General features: G+C 41.4%; 1 protein-coding gene across 1 annotated transcript in view; it reads right to left on the bottom strand.

Moving 5' to 3' along the window:
- The window catches only part of aqr (aquarius intron-binding spliceosomal factor), a 40,278-nt gene that overhangs the window by 10,722 nt on the left and 14,097 nt on the right, over window positions 1–15,459 (bottom strand). Inside the window, exons 18-31 of the mRNA XM_068338796.1 lie at window positions 15,195–15,373; window positions 14,466–14,633; window positions 12,530–12,699; window positions 11,403–11,644; window positions 10,608–10,754; window positions 9,881–9,950; window positions 8,590–8,700; window positions 8,191–8,300; window positions 5,474–5,609; window positions 3,827–4,036; window positions 1,665–1,802; window positions 1,481–1,552; window positions 940–1,127; window positions 646–817 (exon numbers count right to left, since the gene is read on the bottom strand). Of these exons, the coding sequence (XP_068194897.1) occupies window positions 646–817; window positions 940–1,127; window positions 1,481–1,552; window positions 1,665–1,802; window positions 3,827–4,036; window positions 5,474–5,609; window positions 8,191–8,300; window positions 8,590–8,700; window positions 9,881–9,950; window positions 10,608–10,754; window positions 11,403–11,644; window positions 12,530–12,699; window positions 14,466–14,633; window positions 15,195–15,373 (2,113 nt within the window). The remainder of the gene's footprint in view (window positions 1–645; window positions 818–939; window positions 1,128–1,480; window positions 1,553–1,664; window positions 1,803–3,826; window positions 4,037–5,473; window positions 5,610–8,190; window positions 8,301–8,589; window positions 8,701–9,880; window positions 9,951–10,607; window positions 10,755–11,402; window positions 11,645–12,529; window positions 12,700–14,465; window positions 14,634–15,194; window positions 15,374–15,459) is intronic.

The following is a 15,459-nucleotide window of genomic DNA, read 5'->3' as shown; positions in this document are numbered from 1 at the left end:
TTATGCTTCTTGCTATAGCGCCCCCTGGAGTCAGTTAGCCTGTTGAAGTCGAGAGATGAGCTGCATCGTTGTTTAAGCCACAGGGTTCAAAGCGTGTGGAAAGTAGTGGCTTGTATGCTGACATTTATGGTGTCATAAAAGGTAGTTTTGATGTTATAAATAACATTTGCGCTTCTAAATTTGCTGTGGTGCTAAAGTAAACACTTCAACACCACCCCACCCCCCATTAGACCTCCCAATGCACACACAGTCTTGAGGGACTCAGCAATGTCCTGATGAAACCCAATCTGGTTCCTGTTGTGAAGGACGAACCCACTTGTCTGTGCTGTGCAGCCAGTGTCAGCTGCAGACTAAGCAGGGTTATGAATATATCGCAACGGGCTGGTGGCTCAACAGTCAAAATTTAAAAATGGATGAAGTACAACAACCAATTTTAGAGCAAACAGGGGCTAGGGAGGAAAATGGTTCTCTGCTCTGGTGGAACAAAGTGTGCATGAGTGTGTATTAGTGTAAAGGAGTGTAAAAACTGCAGAACAGTTTAAGCATTGGCGTATACTGTACATCTATACTGATCACCGCTTATAATTCCGCAAACACAGTACGTTTTACACACATTAGTTCTCTCTGGTGAGTATTACCACTGACCTGGTAGAAGTACGGGTTGGGTTCTGACTCTCCCACTCCATTGAAGTCCTCCACGTTTATTAGTTGGAAGTCAAAGGTCAAGCCAGGGTTTGGTACTTGGAACTCAGGCAGCTGCTGGACATGAGGCAGGTTTCCCAGGTGTTTGTAGCGCCAGTTGTACAAGTTACAAAGGCTGAAGCATAGAATAACAGAGACACAAGAAATCACACTGTCATGTTATGTCACGAAGGAAATGGTCCCAGTGCCTGATTCAGAAAGGATCTCTAGATTTAAATATCTGTCAGGCTGATCCACCTTGACCGTGCACGGCCCTGTGCGTCCAGGTCTATGGTGGGCACCCCCAGGCGCACAAATCTGGTGAACAGAGACTGCTCCATGTTGGAGTACTTCTGGAAGGCCATGTTCTTGATGACTGGGGGTAACTGGTGGTGGTCACCGATCATGATCCATCGCTTAAGCCTGCTGTATCCGTCCGCTGGGTTCTAAAGACGGACGAAGGCATAAAAGAAACAGGGAAGTCAACCGCTACCTCTCGTAACTGATTAAAGTGGCAAGTCCAAAAGCGAAAGGCACTTGGGGTTCAAAAGAGGATTTGGGATTGGGTCAGGATCGCAGCAGTAAAATCTTATCCCAAGACACGACAATAACTCAATGACATTTGATTTAATTCAACTGTATTATATTTAATGAGTTGACAATGTTAAATACTGTACATAAAACACATCTTCACTAGAAAATAATAAGTCAAGAATGGAACAGAAGCAGAGCATGAAGGGACAGCAGTATTTTTTTACCCATGTCTGGGTCACATCAGCAGATTTGAAGTTGAAGTTACCTGTAAGAGGAGAGGGATGAAGGTCTCGATCTCCAGAATCTGAGCAGCTTCTTCCATCAGGATGTTGTCATACTAAAGATCAACCATTTAAACCAAGAGTTTAATCATTTAAAACATGTAACAAATGTGAAGCCAAGCTGGACCATGCCGGTCATCTTTTTTACAAACAGTGAGAAGAGTCTACCTTAAATCCCAGCTCCACCAGGTCATGACGTTTGAGTGCAGCGTGTGTGCAGGTCATGGCGATGATTTTGGCCTCCTTCACCAGTAGATACTTGGAGCGGTCCAGTCCACTCCTCAGCAACTCAAACGCCCTGAACTCCTTTCAGGGAAGATGAGAGAGAAAGCAAGGGTTAGGAGACGTGTTAAAGGAAAATATTAAATAATTAAATACAATACAGGACATAAAAAAACAGAGCGTACAGTGAACTTGTGTTAGTGTGCATGCATTTGTGAATGAAGTAATGTTTCACTTTCATGTTTTATACAGTAGAGATGTGAGAGGAAACTTTAATGGGCTGCTGACAAAATGATGGATGAATATTGTCAAATATGATAGATAAAACAATTATCTAGGGGGGCATGATAATACCTCTGTAAGATAAAAGGGCACAGTTCAATAATTACACATGCAACCAATACATCTTTGTGTCTGGCCCCTTTTCAAAACTCAGACTCTTCATCTCCGGATTGGTCCGCCTCACTCTACCTTTAAAATCCTGGTGACGCCTCTTAACTTACAAAAGACGACCGAGCGATTGTCACCCTCCCCCTTCTTTTATACATATTCTTAATGTGATTTTGCTCTTTTCTATTTCCTCTCCCATTTTGTTATGATGTAGTGATACAGGGATCTGACATCCATGGCACCGCCCTTTAGCACTGATTTTCTTACATGGATTACCATTAACGGAGAATTTAGGTGGCAGTTTTGACACAAAATAGCAATAAGTGTTGAAATGATAAAAAAATAAATAGTGTTGCCCAAGAACAAATGGAAAATCTGGTTAAAGAAGTGTTCTATTTTCAGTTTGCCATACTATCTGTGATGTGAAGGGGCAGGGAAGGGAGAGAGGACGGGAGGGCAGGAGAAGTAGACTCGGACAGACCCTGGGAATAAATATTTGATGTGTTACTATTTTAGCATTAATATTAAACCGATCAAAACATGCATTATTGATGAGGTCTATTTTTAACCCCCTCGGCTCCAGAGCGGTTGAAGGGTAAAATTGAGACAGTAGGGATTCATGAACGTTGAGAAGACAAGGAGAAAAAAAAGGAGGCTTAACAGTGGTAAAGAATCGGTGGGACTGCAGAGGAGGAAACACGAGGAGAACCCAGGAGGCGTTCTGTGTATCTGTCTGTTTAGCACTAAGGGATAGTCATATGACAGCACAATTTAAACTGCTTTCGCATTTGAAAAGGCAGACAAACAAGCAAATTCAGCAGGATGCGGCTTCATCTATGCTGCACCACTGACAGCCATGCCTCTTAATGGGTGTACAGATTTCACTGCAGAATGGGTGAGGCTAAGGGAGGAGGGAGAGGTGCTGTGATGCAGTGATACAGAGGCCAGCCAGATAAATCAAGGTCACCACATGTGTTGGGATATTACCTCCAGCCAATAAGTTCTTTATTGCTTTTCTGAGACCTTCTTGGTGTGGCCATAAATCTGAAATGTTATTGTTATCCCTATAGAAATGCTTGATGAACCGAGGGTAAATGATAATACATTCAGGTGTGTCATGTCTGTGAATGAGTGTGTGGCTTCTTTTATTTGTAGTGCCACTCGTCTTTTGAGCAACAAATACATAATTCCCCCATAGTTAAATATCTTCTATCCTTACTCTATCCACGCTACAAACCCAATCAAAAACAGAACTCAGAGAGGTGAAAAAGTGGCTGCTTAAAAGTACCACAAAGAACTGCGTCTGTCCTATCACTGGTCAATTACAACATCATGTCGCTATAATGACATGGTCACTTGTGCATGGGAGATTTCTCAACTCTTGACTACAGCTGGTCTTCTCAGTACAATCAAATGCAACATAGCCTCTGTGAGTGTGTGTAACTGTGTGTGTGTGTGTGTGTGTGTGTTTGTGTAAAAGAGACAGAAGAGAAAACTAGGTTGGAAGTGATGCATGCTTCTGTACATGTTATTTGTTCTGATTTGCATTTTAATGCAGATCACATTGAATTTAACTGTAATGACTCGCGGACTATAAATAAAGTAGCCTTGCTTTACTCCAGTGAAGTAACCTCCTTATGTCCCAATGGGTGTTAGTCAGCTGATACGGTGGCTGTGTGGTGTGCATGCATGTGTGCGTGTGTGTCAAACATTCTTACCTCCAGCTGGGTAAATATTTTTTTGATGTGGCGATAGCAGCCCTCTGCGATGTCCATGTCCTCCTCGTACGACCGGCCCTTGAACACGGGCTGGGGAGCGTTGGCAAAGTACTTGTGGAAAGGAAAATGTGCAGCTATGGCCTGCACCTCCACATTCTTGCCTTGCTTAGGCCTGACTTTACTCAGGTACTCTTCCCAGCGGGATATAACCTGTGTCAGGGGAGACGACAGGTTGTCAGTCCCCGCAGAAGAAGCACATGCCCATGTTGAAATAGTCGGCATTTTGTGTTTGGGTTCTATGTTCTGCACGGTCTGCATTGGTGTATGTTGTATTTTCTCTAATTGTCTGAACACAGCAAAAAACGCTCAATGCAAACACATGAACAAATGAGGACTGATAACTTCATTTCCACAAAAGAGCCCCCCGCTAAGGCAGATAACAAGCCTGTTTCAACTAAACAGCAGGGCAGTCTAGTTCTATAAATACTGTACCGCTGTGGACAAACAGCTTTAAAGATAAGATGAAGGGGTCTGCCAGAGGACTTGAATAAGTTATTCATCTCTCTGTACATCTATATGAGCACTGCCATCACTGCTCTCAGACAGAAGGGTCTGCGGGTGGTCACAGTCACAGTCCCATCATGCAAAACAACCTTTTTTACAATTTTATTTTCATATTTGACAGAACTACATTGTTGGTGGTTTTTCAAAGCTTATATAAAGTGAGAAAAAACTCGGCTAAAATGAAATGCGGTGTTGAGAATCCAATCTCCACCCAACATCAAATTAATAAGGTGTGAAATATTGTGTGAGCCAGACAAGACATCTGGTGCAAAAATGACAGCATGAACTACAGCACACACACCAGGGATGGTATACAAGTCTTTGTGATGGCTTTAACTCAGCTATAAAATAAAGCATGAGCTATAGCAACCACTAAAACTATTTCAGCAGCATCTTTGCACCATTTTTATGTATCTTGTGTAACTGTTTGTGTGATTTAAGGGATGGAGAAGAAGGATCTTACGGATATCTAGCTCCAGCCCCTTTAAATGAAGCATAGGAGTTTAAGGTAGTAACTGTCTGCAGTGCTATTCTTCCTGGAGCCCAAGAGGACTATGATATGTGACAGGCATTAAAAGCAAGGGTTGAGACTGCTTCTAAAAAATCTGCAGTGTCTGCAAAAAGTGCAGCGACCGCCTGGATTTGATTGGCAGGAGTATGTCTGAGGAACAGGACAGACGATACAGAAATCCATTGTAATCAACTCTGGAAAAATATCTCCTTTATACCCCTATATCTCTGTCTCTCTCTTTCTGTAAATCAATATTAATACTGTACCTGCACATTTTACGGATGCATAAAGACTGGGGGAAGAGGCTAAGTGTCTGGACTTTCCAAAGACGTGTACCTGCTCGAGTCAAAAATCAATCTTATGCTTCAAAATGCAAAATTTTCACAGGTAGGAAAGAAAGAATATCGCCTCAGCATCATCAACTATGCACTGTTTATTAAGGAGCTTAAGACAATAAGATTTTTACTGATTCTAGCCCTGAACTACTATGTAAACATCTAATTCCTTAAGCAGCAACATCAGAAGGTGTGTGTGTGTCTGGTGAATTCAGCATCTAACTCTAACCCAGTTACCTGGTAAAGGTAGAAGTGTCCAGCAGTCTCACATGTGTAAGACACATCTCCCGGGACGTCCAAACTCTCCTGTAATCTCCCCACCTCTCTAAGAAGCTCCAGTCGTCTGGCCAGGACATAGTTCACTCTGCCGTACCTGGAGACAGATAGCAGGATAGTGAGATGACAACATGTGAGGGATATAGGTTATTAAAACCATCTCAAGCATCTGTCAAGAATCATGGGTAAACAAAACTGAAATTAATATTGAAAGATTCAGGTTTAATGTTTAAAGAAGCTTCTCTCTCTCTCACTTTACTGATACTGTAATTGTATTATTATGAAATAGAAGATCAGACTGACTCTCAAATATCAACATTTCCACAAAACTAATGGTGTCATGACCCAGACAGACATCCTAAGCAAACTGATGCTGATAAACAGGTAAGGTAAATAACTTCTATAGCCACTGGGAATAAAGTTTGTCTTAATTTGATGGTTTTCACGTAAATTTTGAGTTAAACGAAACTGTGGTTGTAATTACTGCGATTGCGTCTGTGTCCTTGACTGAGAACAAGAAGGTGATTAAGAGCTTGGCCATCAGCAGAGAACAGGATATAAAATAAAATCTAATGTAAAAGTGATGCAATAGATTACAAAGGATTAAAAAGGGCACTAGCGGTCCTTGACTTTACATAAGGCCACGCATCCTATTTTACAGCTAAACAACGCTGCTTAAAAAGCAATTAGCCGGTAACAAGGCAAGCAGCAGATAGAGGAAGACAGGAAGTAGGAGGGGTCACTGGGTCTTATGCGAGTCGTGAGAGTCTATCCTTGTAAGATGCTCTGTCAGCAGACGACCTCAAGATAATTACAGTACCTGCTTGGTCTGAATGAAATTAGGTAACGTGACATTCAGCAGAGATGAAACAACAAAAACTGACAGACGTGTGAACAGCATTGAATCGAGAGCTATAGCACCATCAAAGGCTATTTTCAACACTAGATGGGAATGCACACCTGTGAGTACAGATTCTCAACGATAAACTTTCCTCTAGAGTCTGGTTCTAAGAGCACACAATTCATTGTTAAATGCACAGAGACATTGCTAATTGATGACGCTGTGGCTTTTCTGTTGTTTGGCATTCAGAGCGGCACCGCCACCTTCCACTTTATAATCTCCAATACAGTGTTAATTAAAATTCCGTGGCTCCTCTAGCTGGTGTCAGTGGGGTGGAAGGAGTGTGGAGTCTGCATGTTGTTATGCTGCTAGCTAAAGCTCCTTCTTTTATGTCTGCTTTGCTGCATTATTTAAGATTGTAACAAATTGCTTCTATGAGCAGACCCCATTTCCAATGCGCTGCTACTCACACTCGGGTCATACATGGTGCAGCACTTGCAAATGAGCGACATGCATCATGCCCCCCCCCGCCCCCCTCTTTTTTTTCTTCTAGAAGAGTAGCTATAGGGTGCAATTTGCTCAGGGACACAGATGTATAAGGTAGGAATTAACTATTTAAACTCTTAAGATGCTTTCAAATGTAACGGCAGGAAAACGTAATATTAAATAACACTGAGCTATTTATATTCAGCAGCTGGCTAAAAGCTTTCCAAGCAAAAAGAAGAGAAATAAAGGAGGTTGTAGCTCCTTCATCTAATAATGGTGTTAAATATAGCTGTGGTTATAGAGAGCTGTAAATGTTTGGAGTATCTTGAGATAATCTCTTTCTTAAGTGTGTCATGAGTGCTGAAAGTGTGCTCTTCTCTTTTACCGTCTCACTATGTGTCAGTAGTGGGGATTGAGTCAGTGCCCTTAAAGGGACAACACACACACACACACACACACACACACACACTGAACTAAATCCACATATTAAACACCTGAAATTAAATGTATTTATTCATATTATTATTTATTCATGTATAAATTCATTTAATTACTCAATCAAACTTATGTAAATGAAGTACAGTACTTACTAAAAGGCCTCATGCAGGCCTGAGTTCACACATTTGGAATAACAATGCTTGTTCGTAAAGCTATCAATTAAAGTTTTAAACTGGTTTGTTTTCGTGTGACTCCACGGTGCACTGGCACCGTGCTCGGAGTGTCCCCCAAGTCAGCTGGGATAGGCTCCAGCAACCCTCATGACGCGCAAAAAAAAAAAAAAAAAAGGTGAATAAGCGGTAAAAGAAGATGAGTGAAGTTTTAAGCTGTTTATATTTAATATAATTATGAGTTTTAGCTAGCCTTACAAAATTCTTTGCTAAATCATATTGTCTTCATGTCTCTCAGCTTCTCTCTACATGTGTTGTTACCATTCTGCTCTTGGCGTGAACTATTCCCACAAGTGTGACTACGAATGGGTATGTGATGTATTCTTGTGCTGTGGGGCAGTAATGAGAGGGTTAATGAGACAGGAAATGCCCCTGAGTGCAGGGCTGAAGGGAGAGATCCCTTTCAAAAGGCCTAAGAGGGCAACGAATGCCTAATGAAGATAAACCAGAACCATGGCCTGACATGTGGGAATATCAAATATCCCTGTCACTTTGTTGGCTCATGCAAACTATGCATGCAGATGAACAGTGTGCATACGCTATAAGTCTGCACACATTCAGTAAATGCACTTCTTTTCTTGAGGATTTAAGCTGTCTCAACTTTCACATGTGCTTTCCTGTGTGTTTAGGTGCATCTGTCAGTGAGTCCGTTCTCACGCCACCTGTTCCCCGGCTGTCCTCACCTGCTGAAGTCCTTCTCGGTCTCCAGCTCCTCTTCTCCGTGACCCAGACGCAAGAGGTGGCGCTCATCGATGTCCAGAGCCATGATCTTTTCAAACAGCTGGTTCAGAGCCTGTTGTAGAATGAATTGGAAATACGATGCAAATAAATGTCACAGGAATCTATCATCGCAACTAATGGTTTGTAATTGTTATGTCCAACTAGGCTTCTTGTGACAGGCGTTCTATTTGGGTCGCTTCACATTACTATACGAACGAACACAAACAGAAATGCTGGTGGATAAGGGAGCGTAAGCTGTTTTGATATGACTATTAACTGGGCCCACTGCTTTAAAACTTTACATCAGAATTGTCCAGATTTTGTAATCATGCTTTCTGAGTGTGTGTCTGTGATGGGTTTACCTGATTTGAGTGTGTGACTATGAGGGTTCTCTGCTCAGGAAAGTTGTGATAGAGGTTTGAGATGATCTGAACGGCAACATCTGTCTTTCCAGTACCTGGAGGACCAACAACCTAGAGACATGGCCAGATGTGAACAAATAAAGGAAAATTGTTAAAAGAAAGAAGCAGAAGAGTTGTTCTTGTTGTCTGAATGGTAGCAACAATTAATCTCTTGAACATTGTTACAAAAATAATAAGGCTCATAGTTCCTGAATATAGTGCATCTAATTGACTAAATACATATTCATTACACAGGCTGATTTTAGCATGGGTATCTCAGGTGAGTAATTTCTGCCAAAATAGTAAGCACAATTAGATACGCCTGCATAAATCAGTGTTTAATCAGCTCCATGGTTTCACTACATCAAAGCCAAGCAGAGGTTCTTTGCGTTTGGGTGTTTGCTCTGGCTGCTTAATGACTGTGACATATGGCAAAAAGGAAGGTTATAGGGGTGGGGAGTGCAGTGTAGAAAGGCACGCATACAGAGTTGTTTTACGACTCTGCTGGTAGCCTACACACTGTATTTACTTCTGCTAGCTGCACAATAAATAACTCAGGACCCTTCTGCCAGTTTCCAATCACCACGTCAGAACAACACTTTATAAAGCAGCCAGAAAACAGTAGCGGCAGGAATGACAATGATGTGAATGCGGTATGGACGTGGTTTTATCCGCGACTTTAACCTGGTGTCATTTCATGTAAACAGCACTCCAGGTCCAACATTGCAATGACGATGCCAAGATTACAGAGAGGTTTAACAGAACGTGTCATCGTTCAATTTGAATGATGGCGATAGGAACAAACAAACAACGCCATCTCACTGACAAAGGAATTTCCTTTGCGTACATCACTTAGATTGATGGGTTGCAAATCTTTCAGAGAGAGGTGAGCAAATACGCATCTGCAGTATCAGATTGGAGGCTTTGAGCAAAGAACACACGCATCATGAATTGTAAAGAAAGGGATAAATAATGGCTTTCAATACTCATTAGATCCACTTTATGACATTTACTATTTTTGTTTTTAGAAAATTATGCAACTTGCTCCTAAAACAGGCTTTTTTCACCCTATGTCCATTGGGTTGGGTTGTTGGCTTGGATGAACAACTATAATTGTAACTGAAATTAAAATGTAAGTCTTTTTTTGCATTGCTGTCTATATGTTAAAAATAGTTGCTTTATATGTTGGAAATCCCTGGGCTGTATTAATTCAATATTGAGTGAGGAATATACATATAAAATAAATCCTTACCATGGTGAGTCCTGGCTGCATCCCGGCACGAATGGCTTCAATCTGAGTGGGAGTGAACTGAATTGTATTCCTGCAAAAAATACAGACTAATGATTTTCATATATCGAGTGATGAGTCAGCAATCTGAATAGCCCTGACAGCATTAACACCAGAGTTCAAATCTTCTTATATTTATATTTTTTAAAGAGATGCTTAATGCTATAAACTTGTTATGTTTCGGAAGTTGTTGATGCCATCAAGATTTGAATATCAAAGTACCAACTGAAAATGCTGAAACAACATTAGCCGAATATAAATTTTTTCACACAAGGCAATTACCGGTAGGTTGTGGTGTTAAAATTAGTGCATGGATATTAACACATTTCTGTTCAACTTTAATTGCATAACAATTTCCAAGTGTGGGTCGAACAGTTACCAAAATAGCATTGCAACTTTCATTGGCCAACAAGTCAGAGAAGATACCATGGAGACTTGCAAGGACAAACAAGCCAAAACAGCCAGGGTCAACGTAGGCGACCTATAAAAAGCCCTGGACCGATGCCCCTGCGCTGTTTTATATTGAAAACTGTCTTCAGTAGGTATTAAGGTCTTAGTAAGGGTAATGTTCTCAGTCCACGTAACTATTTTTAAAGATTTCGGAGAAAAGCTTTCATCAAAAACTGAATAATGTCTGGAAATTAGTTTCGCTGTGAACAGGATGTCTTGGGTAGTGACCTTGACCTCTCACCGTTTGGGTTGGTTGTAGGGATAAGGGCCACGGTTGGGAGTAACATAGGGTTCAACAATCAAGGTCTTGTCTTCTTTGACTTCCATCTCACCATCAGCAGTTCTCTTTTTCCCTTTATCTGCGTTGTTGACAACAGGAAATGTGATTCTGAAGGAAAACAAAACAGAGGAACAAGTGAGACAGTAGTTCCATGGATATCAAAATATCATGGATTGATGTCGACTGATCAAAAATAAATCTCAATAATAGACTGATTAATTGTGATTTATCCAATTTTCAAGCATTTTAAACATAAATTGCTGTTCAATGCAACAAGGGACAAGACCTGCCCTACTTTGCCTCTTATTTGCTAAAATTTGTTGCTTTGGTGATTTATGGCCCGTTAGGGTTAGTCATGAGAGGTAGTACTTTGTTACGGTCACATTCAAAGTATTACAGCAAACCAATCACAGCCTCACTATGCTGACCACCTCCTCAGCAATCCATGCTGGACCGAGGAGAGGAAAAAAACAGTCAAACTTGATGTTGATTTTCAATTAAAAAAATTCATTAAATTTCACATTTAACCCATATTAAAGCATGTGTTAATGCATTAATATTGACTATTAGTTTATATTGAATATTAACTAATAGATAGCAAACCATATTTATAAATTATTCAACCGTAAAGAATTAAAATTTTAAGTAGAACTAAATGCAACAAATGTATAGTATTGTAGTATTGCTTTCCTGACACTGATTGACCTTGATCAAGTTGCGTCAATGTCAATTCATTATTGGAATTTTGGAATTCACCTGAAAGGGAAGACTTGCAATTCAGGATTTTCTTCTGTGACTTTGATGATGTAACCAGGGAAACATGATCGCAAATGGTCCAGGGACAGAAAAGTGTCATTGAAGTCCAATGTGGAAATTTGGTTGGGCATTTTGGAGTAGTGGGCACTGCCCGGATCGCCATAGCCGAGGATTATGTCGTGAAGCCAGTCCGGTACAACACATTCAGTGTTCATCAGGTGTCTGATGGTCTCAAGCACTGCCTAAAACAGACACAGAAAGACATGTGAGACAGATATCGAACCAAATGGACTGCACAACTATGAAAAAAGAGACAGATTTAATTTAAATGACACAACAAAGGAACATCCCATCAGAGGTGGTTCAGCTGGATAATGATAGCTTTGTGTTGTGCTGATGGGACAGCAGGTAATTTGTATGGCTGTCAATTACACTTTAATGAGCTGCAACCTGCCAAATACTCCCAGCATTAAACATTGGGTAGTGAACCATGTTTACTTTTATCTGTGTCACACTTCAAAGTTGAAGAAGAATGTTTCTTGAATACCCATTAGTACCTGTAGGTTTCAAATTCATTAAAAAAAGAAACACTTCAAAATCATCTGTCATTGTTTTGGCTGTGAAAGACAGAAATGGGTGGGCAGCATTAGAAACAGATTTGACTGCTTTCCACATGATTACCCTTCTAAATAATGGAGGAAGCTCGCATCAAAACTATACCATAAGCTGTGAAAATATAATTTTGCTTTCCTTAAATCATCTTGTCCAGCAAGGTTCTGCTGAAGAGGTTTGTATGTTCGGCTAATAATAAAACAGGCTTTCCCACAGGAGGCATCATAAGAGTGCAATGTTAACTTGATGCCACAAGAAGAGTCTTAAAAGACCAGAGGTGGGGGTACATGCCACCTTAATATACAGTGTAAAGATCACTGGGAGGGCCCTGAGTGGGTGGTAATCTCTGAGCAGCCCTGGACCCAACCTTACCGATGAAATACTCAAGCGAGTATTATATGTGTAAAGCATCACTCTGGAGGGGTGAGGTATGAGACAAGAGCTCAAGGTCTGAAAATAAAGCACTCAAATACGATGTAAGAGCTGATCTGTGTGCTTCGATGTGGGATCCACACCTTGAAATTGTTCTCCTTGGGTTTACGTCTCATGATGATGTTAAACGTCTCATATGGATCTTCCGTGCCATTCTGAATGTTACTGGTCATGTCCTGCTGATATTGGTTTGGATCCAACCACACACGGAATGTCCTGGCATCTCCTCGTAGCTTGGGCTTTGGGTCAGGGCCTGGACCAAAGAGGTGAGCAGAATACTCATTACTGTAATGTAACAATAATAGCTTCCTCCAGTGGTAAATTTAGAAGTAATCAGAAAGGCACTCAGAGAGCACATATTCCAGACAAGGCCAAACGGCTGCTCCTCTAGGATATGCAAACCCATCGGCACCACCAGTCTATGTGTGGACACATCTTCAGGATTTTTACAATTACAGTATGTCAAAATAGAGCTATGCATAACAGAGGTGTCTGCATCTCTTCTTTAATAGTATCCTGAATTAAATATATAAATAAAATAAATACAAAACATGAAAAATAAAACAACTGTCATTTAAGCTTTAATTTAATTATAAAGGTCAAAAATTAAAACTAGATCTGATAATTCTGATGCCACAAAATCATTTAAGATTCCCATCCTAGCCTTACATTAAAGATAACTCCCTGTTGAGAGAGCACACCCTGGGTCGCCTTTCAACACTTTAAATTTCTTAGTGAACAGACCACATGTAGGTTCTGACTGATAGGCCACAGGCTTCAAGCTAACTCCCTTAGATTTAATTCTGGTGCGTCTGCACCCACAAATATGTCTATCTGTAAGCACATGTGTACTAGCTATGTAGGGATCATCATTGCTGCTCTCATCTAAAATGAGAGCAGCAATAAAGCTTGACATTGTGGAATAACAATGTGGACAGCTGGGCCAAGTTGTGTGAGCATTTAAATAAAACCTTAAAGCCTTTGCTTTCAACTGTTTGACTGTTAAACAACTGGGTCAAATTAATAGATGATTAAAACTGATAATCACTCCAGTCGTCGATTCAACATCTGAAGAATCTGTGAATTTGATAACATCTGATTTTTCACAATATGTGTAACGTTGTTTTGATAATGCAGTATGTGAGTCAATCATAAATCATTATGAGTAAGGGCACATCAGTTGTGCAAACAGGTGTGTGCAGTGATGGGATGTCACACCCGTCGCCAAACGAACCAGACTGCCACTCAGACCTGCTAGGGTCTGAAAATTTAACCAACCTGAGGCTGGTGGGACGTGTTGTTGGGCAGCACGTCTATTCAGAAAGCCATTCCCATTGCATTTTTAATCCAGACTGATGAAAGAGGATAGGAGGGGAAGGGTGCTTCAGTACATGGGAACATGTTCCCCAACTGAAACACTTGGAGCAGCAAGGCTTCAGGTTAACTTAGATGAGACAGCCTCTCACAGAGACTGCCTTTGGAAAAGCTTGACACGGTAAACCGAGCAGATCTCGTTGCTCAGTAAACATATTTTATTTCCCAGGAACAGACTAGATATTTGAATTTTGTCTGAGGGAATTCCCCCTGTGGAGATATGGTAATGTACTGCTACAAATGTCTGTTTGCTGATAGTAAAACAAATTGTTGCTGTCGAAAACCAATTTCTGAAACAGCGAGTGTTTCCTTTGGTACACATTACAACTTTATGCATGACAAGCTAAATTCAGCATTCTCTCAAAGTGCATCTCTCCAGATATAGTCGGTGAAACTAGTCGGTTAAATCAGATAAACAGAGCGCCCACAGTGCTCAGGTGTTGTTGACAGCCTCAGGTTAATGGGATGCTAACGCGGTCGGGTCAGGTCTCGCCGTGTCTGCCTCCAAGGCAACTCAAGCCTGACCCTCCCCTGAGGATGTGTCTGTTGGTAGGAATGATTCTCGAAAGGACGTCTGAAGTCGCTTGTGTCACGTCCCACAGGTGTATGTTTTTATGCAGGAGAGGGGCACGTTTTTAAGCACACCTTCTTCAATGACACGTCCCTTGTCGTCCAGCATACCCTGCACCTCACAACCCCTCACGTACACCAGGCCTGTCTGCTCCATGAAGGGTTGGCGCCGGTCGAAGCGAGTGCCGTAGGGCAGGTTGGGCCGCACGGTGATCAGAAAACAAACGTCATGCTTCCGAAGTCCTGAGGGGAAAGAGGACAGAGAGCCAGGTTAGAAATTGACAAAGAGGAAGTAAAGGGTTTTAAAGACAGAGATGAAGATGCAGAGATGGAGAGACCTTCCTTTGAACCTTTTACTTGAGCGCATCAGAAAAATGCGCTCAAGAACTTAAAAGTACCGTGGCTGATGGTACATTTAACTTACTAGCAAATGCATCTTTCAAGGCTGACAAGTTCCTGTTAGCATTATCTACAGTACCCTCATTAACCACAGAGAGACAGAGAGGAGTCAGGAATAGATGCCGCACTGAAGTAAGAGACATGTGCCAGGCAAAGGGTATGAGTAGGGGCCATGAGGGACCAAAGAGCTGATGCAGGTTATAAACTAATTACCAGTACTCTATTAAGATTTTTAGAAGATGCAAAATTCAAAGGTGAAGTGAAGCTACATGTAAGAGGGGAGGTGACTAAATGTGTATAAGGGTGTGTTTCTTAACTGTCATTTATTTAGCATTTGTCAGTAAAATGAACCATAGAATAAGAGATTCAAAAAGAAATACAAATCATGGACCAACAGTCTATTACCTTCCCACTCATTCTTGATATGATCTTGTACATTGAGGTTGATAGTGACATCAGCTCGTACTCGCGCCGGCCAGCTCTCTCCGATTTTGGGCTTGGCGACCTCTACTATGGAGAAAGACGTGATTGTCTGAGCCATCCTGGCCCAGCCCCCGAAAACCACGCCACCGTACTCCGACTGCCTGTGGGACACAACGTGATGTCAGACAAGCACTGTGGGCTGTTGTCAGGATCCAAATCAGTCAGATTTAGGACAGCACATTTCACC

This window comes from Antennarius striatus, chromosome 17 (genome assembly GCF_040054535.1).
Source record: "Antennarius striatus isolate MH-2024 chromosome 17, ASM4005453v1, whole genome shotgun sequence".
NCBI classification, from domain to species: Eukaryota; Metazoa; Chordata; class Actinopteri; order Lophiiformes; family Antennariidae; genus Antennarius; species Antennarius striatus.
This window is presented reverse-complemented; position numbering and strand designations above follow the sequence as displayed.